Source organism: Eubalaena glacialis, chromosome 8 (assembly GCF_028564815.1).
Source record: "Eubalaena glacialis isolate mEubGla1 chromosome 8, mEubGla1.1.hap2.+ XY, whole genome shotgun sequence".
NCBI lineage: Eukaryota > Metazoa > Chordata > Mammalia > Artiodactyla > Balaenidae > Eubalaena > Eubalaena glacialis.
In genome coordinates this window covers 95,441,248-95,458,546 of record NC_083723.1, presented here as the reverse complement: position 1 = coordinate 95,458,546, position 17,299 = coordinate 95,441,248, and the positions used below count along the sequence as shown (strand labels likewise).

At 32.4% G+C, this 17,299-nt stretch overlaps 1 protein-coding gene across 1 annotated transcript in view; it reads right to left on the bottom strand.

The window, feature by feature from the left end:
* The window catches only part of CAPZA2 (capping actin protein of muscle Z-line subunit alpha 2), a 54,120-nt gene that overhangs the window by 14,787 nt on the left and 22,034 nt on the right, over positions 1-17,299 (bottom strand). The window contains exons 2-4 of the mRNA XM_061197967.1: positions 14,109-14,172; positions 10,437-10,488; positions 2,068-2,131 (exon numbers count right to left, since the gene is read on the bottom strand). Coding sequence (XP_061053950.1) covers positions 2,068-2,131; positions 10,437-10,488; positions 14,109-14,172 — 180 coding nt within the window. The remainder of the gene's footprint in view (positions 1-2,067; positions 2,132-10,436; positions 10,489-14,108; positions 14,173-17,299) is intronic.

Here is a 17,299-nt window from a genome sequence, read left to right as displayed (position 1 = left end):
CTGCTATCTAGCAATACAACTGTCTCTCACCACTCTTACACTTTTCTTGTTTCTTCAAGCATGTTTTTCATATAAAGTTTATGAAAATTTTGACCAATTAAAAAACTATCAGGATTCTAATCAAACTGCATTAAATTCATATTTTAGTTTTTAAATAATTTAACTTTCTACCTCAAAATGGAATTCAGTGTGCTTTTCCATTTGCTCAGAACCTGTTTTATGTGTTTCAAGATAACCACCATTTTCTTCACATTCCTATGCATTTCTTGTTAAGGTTTATGTGCAGTATTACCACTATTTAAAATGAAACTCCTCCCCCTCCAACCACTACTAGTGTAAAGTCCCCACTTGCCACAATAGAGGAAAGTTAATGCATTTTGTACACTTACCTTAAATTCAGCCACCTCACAAAATTCTGTTAAGTCTAATAGGTTTTTTTGGTTGGGAGGTTAATTTATGGGAGTTCCTCACTATTTCTAAATATATAAATCATGTCACCTAAGAGTTTTCTGTTCTCTTCCAAAGCTTTAAGAGTTCTCATTCTCTTGTCTTATTTGCTATACTTCCATTTATGATAAATAATAATGGTGATAAGTTGACATACCTGGCTAATTTTCTCTGTTAACTAAAATTATATTAGTGTTTACAGTTTGATATTTACTACTGGTTTTCGTTAAACAGTATATTATATTTAAGAGGTTTTCTTCTATCCCTATTTTACTTAGGGTTTTTGTAATGAGGATTAGCTGCTTGATTTTTCAAATCCCTTTTCACTGTCTATTGATGTATCATAAGGTTTTTCTCTTTATTTGTTGATTAAGCAATAAGAGCAATATATTTGCCTTACATGGTACCACTCTTGCATTCCTGTAATAAATTCTATTTAGTCTTGGCATATTATTCTTTTGATATATTTCTGGATTCTGTTTGTTAATATCTGTTTAAAGTTTTAAAATCTATAGTCATATGTGAGATTAGTATAGTTTGCTTTTTTTGTTTTATATTTATTAGGTTTAAGTATTAAAATTACAGTAGGTTCATAAAATGAGTTTGAGAGCTATCCAACATTTTAAAAGGATGCATCCCTGGATCCAGCAAATCTTTTAGGGATTTACCTTAACAAAACAATGGTCCATGTGCCCAGAGGTACAATGATGTTCAGTACAGCACTGTTTATAACAGTTAAAAAAAAAAAAATCAAAAACACAAAATCTCCCAAGGAAAAAAATAAATTCAAGAGCTTCATGAAATGAAACACTACATGCCTTTATATATATGTGTGTGTATACACACATGTATAAATCTATCTATATACCTACCTACCCACGTTTACTTTTTCCCTTCAGTTATAAGTCATCTTCTGTCTGGTCTCTCTTTTTCCCCTATAACTACGAGACTACATATTACATAATGAAAAATGCCAAATGCAAGCTTTAATATAGTTTGCCACTGAGAACTAATTGTTACTACTCTCTCTTATGTTTTACCTCCAGTTCCTTCTTCATATTGTTTTATATAAATTGCGCTTCATGTAAGCATGATAGAAACACAATCACTGTTCAATTACTAGTAACTTTACATCAAAAAATAAAAAATAAGAATGCTAGTGACTTTTGGGGCTTTTCTTTGCTTAGCAATTCCTACTTGCACTTTGGAAAGAAAAGATTTAATAATTACTAAATGCTAAGTTACTCACATGAAGAACTGTAGAATTCCAGAGCAACTAAATTATGACATAAATCTTACTAATATAAACTCTAGATTTTGGATTAATATAGGATTGATTTTTTTCCTATAAAAAACAAGAAAGTAGATTTAAAGCAATTATCTTCTAAAATCTTAAAATAATTACATTTGAATATTTCTAAAAGGGACTTTCTGCTAATAGCATTATTGGTCTCAACAAAAGAAACTACATTTTCAATTACTTTGCTCCTAAGTGGCTATGATTAAAATGAACGCTTTTTTTTTAACCTTTAAACATACCACTTCACAATTCTTGCAGGATACACTAACCATTACAAATGAAATAAAGAATATCAGATCCTGTGTTTATATGAAACATACCTGATCTTCATAACCTTCAATTTTTACTGGAGTAAACTGGTCCAAGTTATACTGTGCAAATGCACTAAAAAAGAAAAGGGTCAATTATTTTAAATTACGTTATTTAATGTTCTTAAAAAAATCACAATTCACTGTCAAATAAAAGTCTCCTGCACTGCACATGGCAAGTTAAATAAAACTGTAATTCTCTACTACTGATCTTATATTAGGTATAAATATTATATAGGTATGGCTTTTTAAAAACCGGTGAATGACATCCAGCTTTCAATGCTTAGCAAAAAAATTAAATCAGTAAATATAATCAGTCCTTTCCTTCAAAACCCTGAAAGTAAAGGTTAGCCACTTATAAGACACATATCCAACTATTCAAGTATATATTAACATTTAGTATACAACATACCGGGAAACAGAGTAGGTGCTGTGAGAGATGCAAAGAGTAATTAGACAGATCAAAGGGCTTACAGTTGAATAGGAGCTATGATAAACATAATCATAACACAAAGCAGAAAGTACCATAAGAGAATGACCAATAAACATCACAGAGAATATATATTTTTAAAAATTACATTCTGTGAGGCAAGGGTAAGAAGAAAAGAGAATCAGGGGTGATATCATAATGGAAGTGATACTGAGAAATGGCCTTGAAATAATGGGTAGGCTCTCTGGTCTTGCAGAAATTGGAGGGATGAGAAGAGTAATTCAATTAGAGGGACCAAGATGAGCAAAATACAAGAGGAGAAGATACGTTAAGTCCAACATCACAGAAAGCACCAAGCTCAATGCCTGGCACATAGCAGGTGTTCAGTTATATTTACTGCCTTCAACTGAAAGGCCCTGCATGATGGAAAAATTACTTCATTTGGGAGGCAAAGCAGAATTACAGAAGCTTTTTGAGAAAAGACAACCGAGAACTACTTCTGAAGAAGATTAATTTGGCAGCAGTGTGTATGACAATTGGGTGGTGGAGCAACTAGAGCCAGGAAAAGCAGTTGGGCTATCATTAGGCAAACGTCCATGTTAGAACAGCTGAGAGTCAGAACTAGGAAATGGTGACGAGATAGATTCAAGAATAAAGGCTCTCTCTACTTTCATGTGAGTAAAGAATAATGTATTACATAATTACATAATACATTTGTAGGAAAAACTCTCATAGCACAAAAAAATTACCTAAAAAATAAAGATCACACTGTATTTTATTAAGTCCATAACCTAGGAAATCTCTTCCACTTACTAGGAAAGATAGTGAGAATTTTAAAATTTAGGAGTACATCTCTAAATCTAATCTACTTGGAAGCTTTTCAGATTACTCTGGATGGTAAGATGTCCACTGAATTTTTAGGTGTTAGCTACTGAATCTCCTCAAGAGAGGAGATTGAGCAAAGCATTACTGATGAGTTAACAGGAGACTAGTAAATGTAAAAACAGCAAAGTAGGATTAAATTCCTAGCTGTCAAATTCCTGACACTGCATGCCAAAAAAAGATGGGGGTAAATATAGAAATGTATGGAGGGAAAGGGAGATTTTCTTTATTCATTAAAACTGTAATTTTCATAGGAATAGCCCCAACATAGCCAGGCAGTTACTATCCCTTAAATGAATTTACTTCAAAAGTATGTTTGAGATTAAAAAGTATTCTAAATCACTTAGAATTGAGGGTTCACTTTCCAGTAAAAGACATATTTAAGTAACAAATTTAGATAGTAATTTGGTCTTGGGTCCTTTACTGCTCATATCAAACCCCGTTCATCTATAATCTGGGAGTGGGGTAAGAACAGGAAATTTGAAAAGGAGACAATGAATATGAAATAGGTAAAACTGTATCTTAAATGCTCAAAGCAAGTTAAACAGGTGACAATTATGCAGCATGGCAGGAAAGGTACTCACTAACCTAGGAGTCAGACTACAGAATATCTAGGTTTTGTTCGAACCCTGATATTAGCTAGTATGGGCCTCACTTACCATATCCACAAAAAAGGGGGTTTGAACTAGATGACTTCCAAAGTCCCTTCTAGTTCAGAAAACTTACTCCATTTACCCACTCATCATCCATTTACCTACCCCTCCACCCATGCAAATATTTAGGTGTTAAGCACTCTATTAGACACAGTGAAAACAATAATTTCTCTGCCCTTGTAGAGTTCTGTAGCCCAATCACCCATTTCTAAGTCACCTGTTCCTGTATTTAGATTTTTTTTATACCCTTTACCATTAGTCATTCACATCTTATACTTTTCACCATGTGTTTCCACATCATCTCTCTTATTTACTATTCGAATTGCGTTCATCATTTAAACTCAGCTCAAAACCCATCTCTAAATAGAAATTTAAAATTTCTTCCTTTGGGCTCCAAAGGTCTTTGATATGCCTCTATATTTTATTTCAGTTGGCCAGAAATTCAACATGTCTGACTCCCCACTGGATAATCCCTAAGAGGTTTGTTTATTTGTCTCATCATCACAGTGAAGTCTGGCATTTGTTATGTCTGTTGAATAAAAGGCTATTTCTGGATATTTCAAAGTTTTCTAGACTTGAGAGTACCAAGCCTTCAGTATGCCTAATTTTACTATGAAATACACTGAATTTATGCCCTTCAGTAAAGATGTCCCATTAGAACCACTTTTAAGAATAGCCATGTTTCCCCCACCCTTACAAAAAGATAGGAAGAGGAATTTCTCAAAAATAAATTTAAAATTAAAAGAGTTAAAGCAACAGGAAAAAGGTGGAAGAAAGGAGGAAAAGAAGTACACAGAAGGAGCTGTACTTGTATAAAAGAAATTCAGTATCAAAAAATGCAACTGAAGAAGCAATAGGACTACGGCTATGCACTTACTTTGGTGAAACTGCCACTAGGACACATTTTAAATGTTTTTACAATGCTTTCCAAGCTTATGTTATATAGGTCTGGACAGGCTCAATGACAGGTGATACATTATCTTTTGAGGATGAAACCAGGTTTGGAGGTATTTCAAAAGTAATTCAGAACCAAGTCATGTGAACAATGGGGGTAACAGCATGTTTGTTTGAAAATTATTTCACAGACAGGACACTGTGAACCAGAGTAATATAATTCTAAAGTCAATCAATGATTTAAGGTGTATTTCTGTACTTCACAGATAACTTCAGATGTCTGCAAAATGAATTTGAACAAAGAGTTTTGAGAAACTCTTCTGTACAAAGACTACTACTGAAGTCAACAAAAAGAATCACTTCTTTCTCTTCTTGTTTATCTAGTTAGCAATCATTTACTGAGACTATAACCACATGCAAGAAAACCTGAAGTTTCTACTGAAGGTTTTGATGTTTTTTGAGGTCATACTATAAACATCTTGTTTTATCATTAGGTACTGATTTCCTCAAAGACTAATCTCCTTAAAAGATCAGAATATCAGGCATTTAATGTATATACCTCTTGAAACATGGACCAAGACTGTCCCTGAAATTTGGTTCATAATAAAAGAGAAATATTGCTCATATTCCAATTTTTTTTTAAAAGAACTCCAATTTATTTAAATGTAACAATCATCAGATAAATACTCCTTTGGACAAATAAAATTTCAATGCTTTCATCATTTTTTATTCAAATGTGTAACTGTTTCACACCATTTATATAATTATGAATATTTTTCTGACCTTCATTAAACTTTGCTCTGCAGGGGAAAAACTCTTCTTTCAACAAACGAACTTTGTTATAAAGCAGAAACTAACACACCATTGTAAAGCAATTATACTCCAATAAAGATGTTAAAAAAAAACAAAACAAAACAAAGGAAGTTTCTCATTTCCTTAACTTAAAAAAAAAAATTCACTAATTTTTGCACCTACATGAAACAACCCACACATTTATTTACCACAGAGGACTCAGAGGAAAAGGTTACTTTGAAAGTACTGTTGTTACAAGTTCATAAATGTTGTATGTTTTCTTTACTTCCGTAAGACTTTTGTCAACATGCTATATGCTATTATAAAGAAAACTAATTTTACTTGGGTATGTAAATAATTTTAAAAGGTTTAAAGAACTTAGGAATAAGAGGTCATTCACCCAGAAACTAATAACTAAAGTCAAAGATATCAAGTAAACTGATTTCTATTATGCACTTTAATACAATAATTTAATGGGTGGAAGCAACCTGACTGTCCACTGACATGTGAATGGATAAACAAAATGTGGTGTATATATATATGTATGTAAACACACACACATTCAGTGTTAAAAAGGAAGGAAACTCTAACACATGCTCCAACATAAATGAACTTTGAAGACATTCTGCTAAGTAGAATAAACCAGTCACAAAAGGACAAATACTGTATGACTCCACTTCATACATTAAATAGAATGATGGTTCCCAGGGGCTAAGAGGAGGGGAGAATGGAAAATTATTGCTTAAAGGGTATGGAGTTTCAGTTTGGGAAAATAAAAAGTTCTGGAGATGGATGATGGTGATGGTTACACAAAAATGTGTATGTACTTAATGCCAAAGAACTGTGTGCCTAAAAATGGTTAAAACGTTAAACTTCATATTAAGTATATTTTCCCCACAATAAAAAATAATAAATCAAAATTGCTATTAAAAGATAAAAGGACATAAAAGACCCGTAATAGCCAAAACAATCTTGAGAAAGAAGAACGGAGCTGGAGCAATCATGTTCCCAGACTTCAGACTTATACTACGAAGCTACAGTAACCAAAACAGTATGGTGTTGACACAAAAACAGATACATAGATCAATGGAACAGAATAGAGAATCCAAAAATAAACCCACACACTTATGGTCAATTAATCTATGACCAAGAAGGCAAGAATATAAAATGGAAAAAAGACAGTCTCTTCAATAAGTGGTGCTGAGAAAACTGGACAGCTACATGTAAAATAATGAAATTAGAACACTCCCGAACACCATACACAAAAATAAACTCAAAATGGATTAGAGACCTAAATGTAAGACCGGGCACTATAAAACTCTTAGAGGAAAACATAGAAAGAACACTCTTTGACATAAATCACAGCAAGATCTTTTTTGATCCACCACCTACAGTAATGGAAATAAAAACAAAAATAAACAAATGGGACCTAATGAAACTTCAAAGCTTTTGCACAGCAAAGGAAACCATAAACAAGACGAAAAGACAACTCTCACAATGGGAGAAAATAGTTGCAAACTAATCAACGGACAAAGGATTAATCTCCAAAATATATAAACAGCTCATGAAGCTCAATATTAAAAAAACAAACAACACAATCCAAAAATGGGCAGAAGACCTAGATAGACATTTCTCCAAAGAAGACATACAGATGGCCAAGAAGCACATGAAAAGCTGCTCAACATCACTAATTATTAGAGAAATGCAAATCAAAACCACAATGAGGTATCACCTCACACCAGTTAGAATGGGCATCATCAGAAAATCTACAAACAACAAATGCTGGAGAGGGTGTGGAGAAAAGGGAACCCTCTTGCACTGTTGGTGGGAATGTAAATTGATACAGCCACTATGGAGAACAGTATGGAGGTTCCTTAAAAAACTAAAAACAGAATTACCATATGATCCAGCAATCCCACTACTGGGCATATACCCAGAGAAAACCATAACTCAAAAAGACACATGCACCCCAATGTTCACTGCAGCACTATTTACAATAGCTAGGTCATGGAAGCAACCTAAATGCCCATTGACAGACGAATGGATAAAGAAGATGTGTTACATATATACAATGGAATATTACTCAGCCATAAAAAGGAACAAAATTGGGTCATTTGTTGAGACGTGGATGGATCTAGAGACTGTCATACAGAGTGAAGTAAGTCAGAAAGAGAAAAACAAATATCGTATATTAACGCATATATGTGGAACCTAGAAAAATGGTACAGATGAACCGGTTTGCAGGGCAGAAATTGAGACACAAATGTAGAGAACAAACATATGAACACCAAGGGCGGAAAGCAGCTGGGAGGGGGGGGTGGTGGTGTGATGAATTGGGCGATTGGGATTGACATGTATACACTGATGTGTATAAAACTGATGACTAATAAGAACCTGCTGTATAAAAAAATAAATTAAATAAAATTCAAAAAAAAAAAAAAAAAAAAAAGACCTAAATGTAAGACTGGAAACCATAAAACTCCTAGACGAAAACACAGACAACACTCTTTGATATAAATCGTAGCAATATTTTTTTGGATCCATCTCCTAAAGCAAAGGAGATGAAAGGGACCTAATTAAACTTAAATGCTTTTGCACAGAACAGGAAACCATCAACAAAACTAAAAGACAAAATGAACAGGAGAAAATATTTGCAAATGATACGACTGATAAGGAATTAATATCCAGAATAAATAGTTCATACAGTTCAACAGCAAAAAGACAAACCACCTGATTGAAAAACAGGCAGAAGACCTGAATAGACATTTTTCCAAAGAGGACATACAGATGGCCAACAGGCACATGAAAAAATGCTCAACATTGCTAATCGTTAGGGAAATGCAAATCAAAACCACAGTGAGATATCACCACACACCTGTCAGAATGGCTATCATCAAAAAAGAACACAAATAACAAACGCTGGAGAGGACGTGGAGAAAAGGGAACCCTCCTACACTGTTGGTGGGAATGTACGTTGGTGCAGCCACTGTGGGAAACAGTATGGAGGTTTCTCAAAAAACTAAAAATAAAACTAGCACATGATCCAGCAATTCCACTCCTAGGTATATATTGGAAGAAAATAAAAACACTACTTCAAAAAGATACTTGCACCCCAATGTTCGTAGCAGCATTATTTACAATTGCCAAGATATGGAAGCAACCTAAGTGTCCATCAACAGACGAATGGATAAAGAAGAAGTGGTAAATATATACAATGGAATACTACTCAGCCATAAAAAAGAATGAAATTTTGCCATTTACAACAACATGGGTGGACTTGGAGGGCATTATGCTAAGTGAAATAAGTCAGAGAAAGACAAATACTGTATGATATCACTTATATGTGAAATCTAAGAATACAACAAACTAGTGAATATAACAAAACAGAAACAGACTCACAGATATAGAGGACTAGTGGTTACCAGTGGGGAGAGGGAAGGGGGGAGGGGCAAGATAAGGGTATGGGATTAAGAAACACAAACTATTATATACAATATAAAATAAATAAGCTACAAGGATGTATTGTACAACACAGGGAATATAGCCAGTATTTTGCAGTAACTATTAATGGAATATAACTTTAAAAAATTGTGAATCACTATGTTGTATACCTATAACATATGTAATATTGTACATCAACTATACTTCAATTTAAAAATGGGAAAAAAATAACAGGAATTTAAATCAGAAGCAAAATCAGGTATGTCTAGAAGTCTGTTGCACCTCTACCTTCATTAGGATTAACTCTAAAGAACAAATTTATTCGATAAAGCCTTACAAACATTACAAAAATAGAATTAGAGCAAATTTCCCCCGTTAGTCAGGATTTCACATTTTGGGTAGTACACTAAGATGAAAGTAGGTGACTGGATGATACTGAACACTCTTTGTAAGGCACCTGAACGTTTAATCTCCTCATTTTCAAATGAGTAATGGAGTCCATTAGCCTAAAATATGGGTCCACAGGCCTTATTTAGGGAGGTGGGAGAGGGAAAGAGAACCAATTATTTCTCTGAAATCTTAAGATAGCTGTGGCAACTCATGATTGTGGTCATTGGTCCAAAGATGATGTACTAGGATTTAGAACTGCTTAGTTCTTTGAATCACTCACAAATCTAGTAAATACTTATTAAGTAAATATGTGTCAGATACTATGTTAGGTATTTATGGATGAATAAAATAAGCTCCTAACCCTCAAAAATCTATTTCTTTTTACTGAAGTACAGTTCATTTACAATATTGCAAGTGTACAGCAAAGTGATTCAGTTATATATACATATATATATTCTTTTTCAGATTCTTTTCCATTATAGCTTATTACAAGATACTGAATATAGTTCCTTGTGCTATACAGTAGGTCCTTCTCAAAAATCTATTAGGATCAAGCATTTAACAGAAAGTAAAACCTGCATAAAATTTAAAGTATCACAATTTCACAAATCAAAGTTTCTAAAATAATTTTATCCAACTTTGCAAATGTCAAAATACAGTATTGAGTATATAAGCCACTGCCAAACACACAATGAATAGAGAATTTCATGTTATAATTGTGTCTCTATATCCTTCTGTGATCAAAAATATTTCTCTTCTAACCTAGTACATACATATTATTACATATATTTGAACTTGATGTGCAAATATCTATTTCATGGATTAGTACCTAAAAACCACTTTTAAAATATTTTTTCCCATGTCACTTTAATTATGTTAATATAATGCATAATACTTACTGGGCTGCTCCTTCCCTGAGAAGATTATCATTATTAAGCAGTAACCGAACATCTGCAAAACAAACATTATTTTTTCTATATTACTATTTTCCTATATTTGAAATTTCTATGGAATGAATTTAGGTTATTTTAGTCATGTGTTAGTATCCTACCCACCCCCCAAAACATGTATGGGAGATCAAAATATCACTGTGATGACCAAAATAACCACAAAAACATATCATGGTATTAATAAAAAAGAAAAGATTTTGGTAAGGAAATAGCAGATGGAATGAAATAAAAATATGTTACTTCATACTCTTAATAGTCAATGCAGGCAGACTATAACATGTCTCCAAAGAACTAAGGTGGAGATAAGCTACACCAAAAAGATGGTGCGATAAGATCTGCCGAAGATTGAGCACTATGCCTCTTAGTCTGACAATACTATCATGAGTTTCAAATGAATTTGCTCTATGGAAGAAGTGATTAAACAAGAAACAGCTTGTGAACGCAGTACAGATGTAGGCATTTTGTTTCTCAGACAGCTCATGTTCAACAACAGATGAATGTGTTGAGTTAGATACAGATAACTACTTTATTTGATTTAGTAATCTCACTTTGGTTGTTGATTCTTAACTCTGTCCTAACCACAGACTCAACTATGTAGACACGTGCCTTTTAATCATTAAAACACAACTTTAAAACTATAATTTTAATTAGAAAAAAAAATCACATAATTTCACCAAAAAACAAACAAAATTCTACTCTAGTCTTGATGTATTTTCTTTCATTATTTTCCCTATACACTTGGTTGTTTTACATAATTGCTATCATAAAGTACATATAACCAAGTATCCTAATTTTTTCATTAAATGAAAATAACACAAATAACTTAAGTACCTTCTATTAAGAAACTGGTTAAATGTAACATAAACAGACAATAGTTCTTATAAATAGTGTAAAATTGGGCATCCAATAGAAATAATGTAGATACGTATTTACCAACTTGGAAATATATACATGATATAATAAACAGGAAGGGGAAAACCCAGCATGTATAGTATTATATTTATGCAATGTTATATATATGTGTCTAAATTGAGAAATGTTGGAAGTATTTCATTCAAACAGTGGAGAAGAGAGGGTAGAATTTTGTGTAATTCTTAGATTCTTTTTTGCTCTTTGGAAATTTTAGAATGACTATGAATCATTTTTACAAAAATAATAAAGATATTCCAAAAGAAAAAATATTGCCTATTCACATATCTCTTTTTAGCAGTAAGTCCCAATTTAAAAAACAGTATCTAGCTAACCACTAAAATAATACTAATTTGATTTCTAAATTAACTGATTTTAAACAATGGAAGCTTCTGCCTAAAAAATTAAAACACAGACATTTACAATTATAGGTATTCTTATCTCACAAAGTAAACTGGGAATTCGATTTGATAAATATGATTACTGTACCTTCAATATTTAAAGCATAATCATTAACAGCAGTATTGCATGGTAGGTAGTATATCTTTTTCAGTTCTACCTAAATGGGAAAATAATTTAAAAGCAACATCCATATGATCCAGTTATCTTTACTCTGGAAAAAAAGTCCAAACTACTATCATATGAAGAATACACTGAAAGAAATAGAGAAGAATTTGAATAAAATAAAAACTACTCTTAAGAAGGGATGTGGTTTCAAGTCAGACCACACATCAGAACAATGGGTGGGTGGGAGTCTTAAAAAAAAAAAAAAAAAAAAAAAAGTATACATTTCAGAGCTCCAGCCCAGACAACGTATCAGTTCCTGAGAATGAAGACCAGAAATCTATGTTTTAATGATTCTTACATAGCCAATCTGGGAAACAGCATTTGGGAACCACTGATCTGACAAGATTTTATGACTCTGAAATTCTAAAATTTGTGGCTTCCATGGAATCATTCTCATGTTAATATTATCAACAAAAATAGCATGAAAATAATCTCATGCATATGAGATTTCCCCCTCAAATACTTAACTCCTTTCTCACTCTAAAATACTCCTCATTTAAAACTTACACAAATATCTTATATTCCCATTTCCATTCCACAGTTCCAGTCCAGGTCTACTGAATGGCTCATCCTAAATGCCCAAGTCCTCATCCAAAATGCCTACTGTACGTCAACACAGAAAATACCATCTCAACATCAATTTCCAATGAGACTTAGAAAAGCAATTTCTGGGACTCATACATTCTTTCAGGGTCTTTCTGATTAACAAATTTGTAGGGCATTTAATTCAGGGTAAGAATAGCAAGTGAAAATCTTTTCTTAGAATTATAATTTATTCCTGGCTCTATAAATTGTACAGGAGTTTGGGGGTTACTGACTTTAGCATAGTTTCCCCATTATCAATTTAAGTTAAATGCCAACTTTTGATCCTATGGAGAAAAGACTACCTTCTTTAATGCCCCAACCATCAAACGTATTAACCTGTATTTAGGTTATAAAGGCTGAATATTAAAACAGAAGTTAAACCCTATAGGAAGAAGAAATACTTTTGAATTCTCCCCAATTTCCCAATTCATTGCTTCAGATTTTATGGTTATCTTGAAAGGAAGAATATTTTAACTTCCAGATTTTTCACAATATAGACTGCCATTCTTCCTCTAAGTGTAGCTCAGTGGTTAAATTTTTAAATGTATAAAAATTACCATATGTAACTGTATGTACTAAATCATATATTAATCTTGTTTGTGGATGATTTAAGGGATTTTCTAGGGTATTTTAACTTTATACAATTTTTGCCTCATTTTTTGACTTTCAAACCTAATCTTTTCTGAGGTGAGATTCCATTATATCTTATACTATGAATGAAAATGAGAGATTAAACTTCTTAAAAAACAGGTTTAAATAGCTTACTCTGGAGTAGAATGTTTAAAAAATGAAACTGAAGAGCACTTTATAAATTAGTTTTAATTTAAGACATGGTGAAGGCCAAATATATATGAAGTAGAAATTACGCATTTAAAGTACTTGTGGTAGATTATTCTTAAAACTGCTTTAAAAAAGTTTTGTATAAAAATCACTACAGGCCATTTTCTGCACAACTATTTCAACCACTTCATTCTGTTAAAGAGGAGCTACTGTTACAGTTTTTACAGCAACCAGGAGACTATGTTGTATTTAAATTTCTCATCTATGGGTGAATAATTATAAAACTGTTTGCCAGTGAGGTGTGAGGTTTAAAGAAAGGTATACTGTGAACTGATTTATGAGATATAATTTAAATAACAAATTGTTTTTACATGTGATGTCATCTTCTAAGCCCAGGAAACAAGCACAGTGAAACAATGTTCCTCCCTTCTTTTTTGGCTGTTCCTATTAATCGAGTAGGCTTTTCTTTAAAAGAAACATAAAAAATGCATTTCACAACTCCAAAAAAAAATTAAAATTAAAATTTTCTTGTCTTTTAAAATGATTTAATGTTATTCTTTAAGAGGGTTAAAATTTGCAAACATAATTATCATATGTCATAAACACATTATATTCTAGACTTCACAAAATCCAGATCGACAAAAATTTTCACTGTAATTCAGAAAGTACAGATTTTTCTACCCACTCCCCTTAAATTAGTTACTTTGGTTATGTAACTTATTCTTTAAAAAAGGAGTGCTTGATATATCAAGCCTTAAGTGTTATGAATTAAACACTCACCATTAAACACCTCATTAAATTCTCCAGGAGGGGCATGAATGATGAATTTTGCTGCTATACGCACCTAAAACAGAAACAAAGATATAAATGTTCCACAGCATAGGCCTCTGCTAAAACAACCAAAAACCATGCAAAATTATACTACTTCAAAGTTCTACTGAAAATGGCTTAAGAAGATTTTAAAGACAGTGACATTTTTTCACTCAAACACCCTAAGTTTATTACTGTTTTAATCATTTAATATAACCACAATGCATAGACTGAATGTAGATAAAATATACACATAACTAATGCATTTAAGGATTCAAAGCTGCCTACATATAAATATTTTCTTATAAGCAAATTTTTCTGTTAAACTAAAATGGAAAAAAATGATCCATCAAGAAAATTTCTATGTGTGAGGAAATAAGATGCATTTAGGTACTATGAAGAAAATATATTTGTGTGTCTATACAGTCACAAATGTGCGTATCTATAAAGTCACAAATTAGTTTAAAAAAATGTAGAAAGGAAGAGGGGAAGAAAGGTCTAAATTCAAAATGTTTTGAACATGAGACCTGACTAGATCTTAGGAAATTTTAGTTCAAAAATAAGTGAGAGACAAAATATCAACAGGTATACTGACAGGTATATTTTAAGACAATAAAGGCTATATTAAAGAGATTAATCACTAATGAATATACATGAGAAGTTAGATGACATGCCCAATATTATAATTTAGTGAAGAAGTTCTGAGTATTTATAATAGTTTTCCAACCACTGTACAATAGCCTCCAACTCAGCTGATCAGTGATCTTGTCAGAAATGCACATTCATGAGCCCTATCCAACCAAATGAATTAGATTCTGGAAATGAGGCCCAGAAAACACTATAAACAAGCTTTCCAGGTGATTTTTAAAATACACATCCAAGTATTCACTGAATTAAGGGACCACACATGGCAAAAACAAAAGCTTTATTTCATATTGTCCACTTTACTAGCACTGTCGCTGCTCTGATGTTGAAACTAAAAATAATGGAAAAGGAAATAGTTATATATGTTTGTGTATATATGTTATATGTGTGTGTGCATGCATCTAAGTACACATATGGTTTTCCGAAGAGAGACACAGATGAAAAAGGTATTTACAGTTAAAAAGAAGATGTTCCTAGCTAAAGGCCACATATGTGACAAGGCCAGTTAGAAAACTGTTAATTTAAAACAAAAAGAAAAGCTTTTGTAGTCTGGAACACCAAAAAGTCTGAAGCAAAACCTACGACTGTTGTTGGATACCACGGATACCACGGAGAGATTACAATGATGAAGATGATAACAAAAATGGGATTATTTAAATTAGTGTTTACCAAGCACTTTACACGGATTATGTCATTTACTCTTCAGTCTGATTACTGAATATATACTTTATTTACTATATTATGCTGCTCCTCAGATTTAAAACAGTTTTGGTAGAATGGGTAAAATGCTCCCACCAAAAGATGAACAGGGCAGAATGTGACAGGGTGGCCACCAACAAACTGCCAAAGTAGAAACTTTTTTTGGTATTTAAAACGTCAATAGCAGCAACTTAAGGGAAATAAATTCTTCCCAAGACAGAAAAGACCAGAGTTCACTCAAAAAGAAATATGTAACCTGAATAGTCCTAGATCTACTAAAGAAATTGAGTTTGTTGTTAAAAGCATTCCAACAAATAAAACTTCAGGTTTTCTTATAACAGGCATTTAAGGAAGAAATATTATCAATTCTACACAAATTATTCCAGAAAACAGAATTGAAGACAACAACTTCCAACTTATTTTAAGACAATAGAATTATCCTATACCAAAGACTAAAATACTACAAGAAACACAACTCACAGACCAAAACCTCTCATAAACACAGAAGCAAAAATCTTCAATAAAATATTAGCAAATTGAATCCAACTATATATAGAAAGGATAACACATCATGACCAAGTGGAGTTTTTCCTAGAAATGTAGGGCTGCTTCACTATTTGAAAAGCAATTCACAATATAAACTGATTAAAGATGAAAAACCACAATCACCTCAATAGAAGCAGAAAAATTACTTAATAACATTCAACAACCAATCATGATAAAAAAAAACTCTTAGCAAACTAAAAAGACAATGTTTTTAATTTGATAAAAGGTATTTACAAAAAGCCTATAGCTAACATCATCCTTAATGGTCAAAGACTGAAAGCTTCCCCCTAACATCAGGTAACAATGTCTGTTCTCATCCCTCCTATACAACATCATACTGAGATCTTAGTGCAATAAGGTAAGAAAAACAAATGAAAGTCATTTCATAAATAAAATAAAACTTTCTATTTGCAGACAACATGATTGTTCACAATGAAAAATCCCAAGGAATCTTAAACAAACAAACAAAACTACCCAATAACCTATAAAACTTAGGTACAAATCTAACAAAATATGTACAGGACTAATATCCTGAAAACTACACAAAACTGATGAAAGAAATCAAAGAAGATCTAAATAAATGGAGAGACATGTATGTTCATGGATTGGAAGGCTCCTTATTGTAAAGATAACAATTTTTCCCAAACTATTCTACAGATTCAATGAAGGCCCAATCAAAATCCAAGCAGGATTTTTTTGATACACATCAACAAGCTGATTCTAACATTGATGTTTCCTATATTATTATTTTTCTATGTTTGAAGAATGCAATGAATGCAGGCTATTTTGGCCATGTATCAAGATTAACACTCCCTCCCCGCAAATGCAAGCAAGATCAAGAAATCACTCTGATGCCCAGAACAACCATAAACACACACATGAACATACACCAAGTTATTAAAAAAAAGATTTTGGTTAGGAAATGAGAGGGAATGAATATTATTTCACACCCTTAGCAGTAAATGCAAAGTAGCAATGGCAAATGAACTAGAATAGCCAAAATAATTTTGAAAAAGAACAAAGTTGGAGAATTCACACTACCTAATCTTAAGACTTAATATAAAGCTACAGTCATATATGGATCATAATGGAATAGAAGAGAGAGCCCAGAAATAAACCCACACACCTATAGTCAATTAATCTTTGACAAAGGAGATAAGAATATACAATGGAGAAAAAGCAGTCTCTTCAGCAAGTGGTGTTGGGAAAGCAGGACAGCCACATGTAAATCAGTGAAGTTACAACACTCCCTCACATCAAACACAAATATA